The following is a 6,302-nucleotide window of genomic DNA, read 5'->3' on the forward strand; positions in this document are numbered from 1 at the left end:
GAAGTCGCTGCCTTTGTTTAGGGCATCACCACATCCCCCTGGATTTCTCTAGCAGGCCTTCTCGGACCCAGACTTCCTGCCCCAGCCCACCCCGATGCTGCCAGGCAGTGAGACTGTGACATGCAAAGTTTACCGTGCCTTCTCCTGCACCCATTTCCCCTGGTTTCCCCTGACAGTCAGACCCACACTCTTCATCCCCATGACTGCACACACCATTTCATCTGTGGACTTTTATTGTTAGCAACACAGAGAGTTTCAGTTCTGGAATACCTGAATTGCAGAAATGACGACTCACTTCTGGTAAAGAGAACCTGAGGTTGGCAGAACTGGGCCAAAGGCTTAGGAAAGGAAACGACACCGGAGAGGAGGGAGGTCCGCCGGGTCTCTAAAGGAGTAACGCAAGTGAAACCCAGTCTAGAAGCCAGACATGAAATTAGAAAAACGTGTAACATATAAATAGCCAACCAGGAATAGCAGAATGTCACTTGATCTGTATCAGATCCAGAGTAAGACGAAACAACTTTGCAAGCGTCTCATTCGCTGTGCCGAGGGGGGGCACCCAATCCTTGTTTACAAGTACGGATGGTAAGTAGGAATCGACAGAACACGCACTGTGTTGGAGGCATGTCACTGTAGGGCTTCCATTCGTTACCACGTGGTCTCCCCTCATTCATGAACAGCAGTTAGAATTATACTGAGCAGTTTCCAAAGAATTATGGTTCATTCTGCTCTTCAGAGAACACGACTTAAAAATGATTAGACTTTTTATTTTATATGCTCCTATCACTATTTTGACATTTCTACCTATGCATCTAGGAAAATTCATATTCTTGATAATAGTATAAAACGTAACTTTAAAAAAATAGGAATTCTTATGGATATTTTAAGAACTTTATAGACATAAAAACATGCTTTCTGTTAAAGAAGTTTTATAGTTATGCACGGCAATCAACTGGAGATATCCTTAAAGTGGATTGCAACTCAGTAGAGGTAGGTGTCAGGCAGAGACCTGGATTCTCATTTCTGGAACTTTCTCAGGAGATGCCACTGGCCCATGGACACACTTGAATGGCAAGGCCTGAGTCAGTGGCTCTCAGCCTTGAGGTCTATTGGAATCGCCTGGAAAGCTTTAAAAAAACAAACAGAATTTCTCGTGGTGAAAGGTCCGGTCTGGGTACTGAGTTTCCAAAACTCCCAAGCAGCCACATTCGAGAAGCTGTGGCCTCAGACGGATTGGTTAGATTATCAGGCCTTCTTTCCCCTGGTTTCTGTTACTGGGGAGAACAGCCCAGAATGACCAGTACTGCATAGATTATGAGAGTAACAGGTGCCCCAAATCTCCACATCCTGAGAGTACGATTCATTGTCAATCGGGTTCTAAAGTTCACAATCTTGGTGGCTTCATTTACATACCTCCACTACATGATTTAATAACATACTTTTAATATATTTTAAAGTTAAATATTCATGGAGTTTTAATGAAACGACAATCTGACTTATTTTTAGATGAGGATGTAGATGTGTAAAAAAGTGAATTTAATGCCTATGGAGGTATCTATTCCTCTTTACAAATAAAAAGCTCAGATTAGCTGGGAAGTTTATAAAAAACAATTCCCAAACCTGGTACTCACACCAGCAGAAAGACCCAGACTCAGAAAGGAGGATCAGAAAGTTTACTTAGTATCTGTCCCTACTTGAGGTAGGAACATTGATCCTGGGTTACAAGTGAATTGTCACTCTTTCTTCATAAGGCTGTTCCTAATTATTGATAAACTGAGGATTATAAAGGGTCAAGCTGCAATTTCAACAAGGCTCCCTCCTTAATGATTAGAAATGCACATCAAAAAAACATAATAGGATGTAGAGAAAGTCCAGTAATAATGTGAAAACACACAGAAATGGCATTAAGTGTAACTATGACCGGCCAAAAAATACATACATAGTGTGGCAGTGCAAACAGATGGGTCTGGACGGGGGGGACCCCTTCCTACTTTGCCACTAATTAGCCATCTAACAGCAAATCCGACCCCCAGTCTCATCTGAAAAAGAAAAGCACCTCAAAGAGATGACCTTGAGTCCCTAGCAGACCAAAGCTCTATGATCCAAAAAGAACTAGCTAAGCGGTCCTCAGAAGCAACTATGATTAATTCTAATTAAAGAAAATCCCAGAGTTGTTTCAACATGATTGGTTTAACAAGTCTCTTAAGGGAAAAAACATGTTAAATTTGTCTTCAAAAAAGTCTACTATTTGGCTATCACTGAAAATAGCAAATGACTTTTTTTAAAAAAAGGCCTGTAGGGCAAGTGGGGAGAAACGGATCACTAAGCACATAGAGCAAGACCACCAGGCAGAAACCAAATAAACAACGTAAATGAGGAAAATGAAACGTGAAGAGCTTTTCCTAAGGAAAACGGTTTCAAAGCATGAACTATGGGACTTGATCTCTCCCGAAGAATACACAGGGATTCTTATTAAATACACCATGTTTCTGAGTACAGCCCACAACTCATAATGCCGAGGTAAAATGACCCTCATTAATAAAAGTGGTAGTGCATGGAGATCATTCCCTTTTAATTTATTGTTCAGTTTTAAATACATGTCCCGCCAGCCACAGAACCCCTGGTGGGCCGGCCCCTGCGAGCATCACACCTGCTGCTCCGGCAGCTTCCGTCACCAGGCTGCTGAGAAGCGGCGGCCATGGGCAGGGGGCACCCGGCTGTCCGAGGGCAAGTCCCCCCGTCAATCTTCTTCCGAGCTGGAATCCTCCTGGTCGGAGAGCTCGGGGACGGGGAAGCGGAGGATGGCGGCGACCCCCGTCAGCTGGCTGAGCTGCTCCCCGGACACGTGCAGGCTGGAGAAGATCCGCACGGTGCCCGCGTTCTCCTTCACGCTGTCCACCAGCCGCACGTACCGGCTCCGGGTGGCCACCTCCTGGTGCCGGAAGAGCTCGTCGCTGATGAGCAGCGTGTCGATGGCCGTGGCCTCGTTGGCCTTCTCCACGTGCTTGAGTCCGTAGCAGGCGCGGTCGGGCTCGTGCTGCAGCATCTTGTAGAAGTCGTCCAGGGCCTTCACCTCCCCGGCAGCTTTCGTGTCCGACAGGCGGCTGGCCACCGTGGGGTCACACAGCACCTCCTTCAGGGAGTACTTGTGTCCGGAGGAGGCGTGGACCTGGGATGGCAGGGGCAGGTCAGACACAGCATCTCTTAGCACTCCATGACCCAGCCCGCCACGACCAAAAGCAGTGCAGGCTCCATATGCTCAGGACTCGGGCCGCGGTGTACTGCACACACTGGCCAGCTAGTTCCCGGCTCTTTTCACATCGCACTTACAATCCCCCTCAAATGAAGACTTTCTTCCCTGCCCTAGCCAGTGTGGCTCAGTGGATAGAGCGTCGGCCTGTGGACTGAAAGGTCCCGGGTTCGATTCCGGCAAGGGCACATGCCTGGGTTGTGAGCTCGATCCCCAGTAGGGGGCGTGCAGGAGGCAGCCGATCCATGATTCTCTCATCATTGATGTTTCCATCTCTCTCCCCCTCTCCCTTCCTCTCTGAAGTCAATAAAAATATATTAAAAAAAAAAAAGACTTTCTTCCCTGACACTGTTCCCAGGTCTAAAGCTTCAGGAATCGTTTCTTTGTTACTATTATTTATTTTAATCCTCCCCAGAAGGTATTTTTTCCATTGATTTTTCTTTTTGAGAGTGGGAGGGAGAGACAGAGAGAAACACCGATGTGAGAGAGACATCGATTGGTTGCCTCTCCAGGTACCTGCCCTTGACGGGAATGGAACCTGGGACCCTTCAGTCCGCAGGCTGACGCTCTACCCACTGAACCACACCGGCTGGAGCAGGTATAGTTTCTCCTCCCCCGCACCCCGCTCCCCCCTCAGGCTGTGCATGCTCGCCCCGGGACCGAGGGCTCACCTGCAGGAACTTGGACCGGTTCTCCAGCAGCACCTTGTTGTCCGTCTTCACCGCCTGCTGGAACATGTAGTCGCAGAACTGCTCCCGCACGAAGCCCGGGCTGGCCACCAGGACGCACTTGACCACGTCGAAGTGGATGTGGCGCTGCACCGCCTGCACCACCTGCTCGTAGAAGCGCTCCAGCGCGCGGTCGTGCTGGCTGCAGTTGCCGCGGCGCTTGCGGGGGATGCTCACCTCCACCTTGGCGCGGGTCAGGGTCATGCTGGGCGTGACCAGGCAGACGTGCGCCAGGCCCTCCTGCATGACCACGGCCGCCACGTCGGCGCTCCAGGCGGGGTCGCAGGCCTGCTCGATGCGCGCCAGCACCACGCTGTCCCACTGCTTCTTGGCCAGCGTGAACTGGCGGTTGGGCTCCAGCTCGATGGTGTGGTAGGCGCCCATCTTCACGTACTCGTTCTCCTGGAGGTTGGTGCCCCGCACCCGCAGCTGGCAGGCCTGCGAGTCGAAGTCGATGGCCTCCACGCACAGGGTGAGCGTGGTGCGCACGCGGCTGCTGCCCACGCTGCCCGTGGACGACTCGGTCTGCACCTTGCGGATGGTGGAGGCGCGCAGGCTGTCGCCCACCTGCACCAGGTTGTACGTGTGCCACATGTCCTCGGGCTCCTCGGGCACCAGGGTCACCTGGCCCGCGTTGTCCTTCTCGATGTCCTTCCTCAGGAGCTTCATGGCGCGGGCCGGGGCGCGGCGCCGATGGAGGGGCCGCGGGGTCCCCGGGGGTAGAGGGGACCGGCCGTCCCGCCGGGAAGGGGGCGGGGCCCGCCTACAGGTTCCCACGGGCGCCGGTGGCGGAAGGAAGGACGGGATCCGGCCGGCCGGGGAGCAGGGACACTCACTCCAGTCCCGCCATTCTCAGTCTCGGGCGCCGCGACCCACCGGCACGAGGGACCCCCTTACGGAACTCCGTCCCGTCCGCGTTCCGGCCGCCGGCGCCGACCCAGCGGCTGATGCAATGAGGGCGCTTGACAGCCGGCTTCCCGCCGCCCCGCCCCGCGCACGTTTGACGTCCGGCGGGGGGCGGGGCCCCAGCTTGCGGGCGCGCAGGCGCAGTGCGCGGGGAGCGGCGCCGGACGCTGATCCTCCCAGGGAGGCGGACGCCGATCTTCCTGGCGAGCCCGGGATTTTAATGCTCAAGTTGCACTTTCCACGCCTTCCCTTCCCTTCCTTCCCTTCCCTTCCCGTGGGTGAGGGCGCTGGGGCAGGAGAGGGAACGTGTGCACTTTCTAAAGCTGCGTGCAGCCGCCACGCTCCACCTTCTCCCTTCGCGTAAATCCAGTTTCAAAACTTACCTAAAACGAAAAGGAATTCTCAAAAGTGCTGACCTGGCCCCGAAACGGCAAAGTAGGCTTTGCTCTCGCCTCGCCCGGCCTCGGACGCGGCACTGCACGCCGCCGGGGGGCCTGATCGGCCCGAGGTCAGAGCAGCTCCCGGGAGGGAGGGACCCCAGGACCCAGGATCCCAGAGCCCAGCACCCAGGGTCCCAGCACCCAGCACTCAGGGTCCCGGAACCCGGAGCCCAGGGTCCCAGCACCCGGAGTCCTAGCACCCAGAACCCAGGGTCCCAGCACTCAGTGTCCCAGAACCCGGAGCCCAGGGTCCCAGCACCCGGAGTCCTAGCACCCAGAACCCAGGGTCCCAGCACCCAGAAACCAGGGTTCCAGCACCCAGGGTCCCAGAGACCCGGGTGGGCGGCCTCAGCCCGGCTGCTCTGCTGCTCTGCGCGGCGAGGGCTCTAGGGTGGGGGTTGGGTCACAGGAACTCAGGCGGGACGTCTCTGCTACAGCTGAGCCCAGGTGTGGGAAGTGGGGAAACGGACCCACTAGGTCCTAGTGACGAGGGCCCGGGTCTGACAGCCACAGAACTGATGATAAAGTAAACCCTAAGGCACTTAACCTTCGCCGGGGCTGGGCGGCTTGAGTGGGGATTGCCTCTTAAAACCCAGCGAACAGAACACCCAGCCGGCTTCTCCTATGAGGAGGGCGGAGCAGCCCTGCGCACACATCTCTCACCATCTCCTTTCCTGGCTACTGCGAGTGGCATTGAGGGGAAGCTTGCCACCCTGAGCCTGGGAGACGGGGATGAAAAGGAGGGATTGCCTTGGGCACAAATCTTAATACACGAGTCTCAGTGACCTTCCTCGGAGCTTTTCTTTCTTACGCAGTGACCCTGCAAGAGTCCCTTGCACACAGTAGGCACTCATACCTGGATGCCAGAATGGCAAGCTGAGAGGATCAGATTCACCAGAGGCAGCTCTATGAACATTATCACAGGTAATGCGATCAGGCCCTGGTATTTTCTCAGCTATAGTTCATTTAATTTCACAA

At 54.3% G+C, this 6,302-nt stretch overlaps 1 protein-coding gene across 1 annotated transcript; it reads right to left on the minus strand.

The window, feature by feature from the left end:
• Nucleotides 1-215: 215 nt before the first annotated feature.
• Nucleotides 216-4,929, minus strand: PELO (pelota mRNA surveillance and ribosome rescue factor). Its single transcript, XM_006103040.3, has 2 exons — nucleotides 3,922-4,929; nucleotides 216-3,169 (listed from the first exon to the last, which is right to left on the minus strand). The coding sequence occupies exons 1-2, from the start codon at nucleotides 4,645-4,647 to the stop codon at nucleotides 2,741-2,743; spliced, it is 1,155 nt and encodes a 384-aa protein (XP_006103102.1). The 5' UTR covers nucleotides 4,648-4,929; the 3' UTR covers nucleotides 216-2,740.
• Nucleotides 4,930-6,302: the final 1,373 nt, after the last annotated feature.

The sequence above is a fragment of the Myotis lucifugus genome, unplaced genomic scaffold (genome assembly GCF_000147115.1).
Source record: "Myotis lucifugus unplaced genomic scaffold, Myoluc2.0 scaffold_457, whole genome shotgun sequence".
Taxonomy (NCBI): Eukaryota; Metazoa; Chordata; class Mammalia; order Chiroptera; family Vespertilionidae; genus Myotis; species Myotis lucifugus.

What these genes read in the sequence shown, in the direction of transcription:
- PELO (XM_006103040.3), bottom strand. Translation starts at nt 4,647, where the DNA reads ATGAAGCTCCTGAGGAAGGACATCGAGAAGGACAACGCGGGCCAGGTG. An exon ending in ACCGGTCCAAGTTCCTGCAG is followed by an intron (nt 3,170 to 3,921) that starts GTGAGCCCTCGG and finishes CTGCCATCCCAG; the next exon opens with GTCCACGCCTCCTCCGGACA.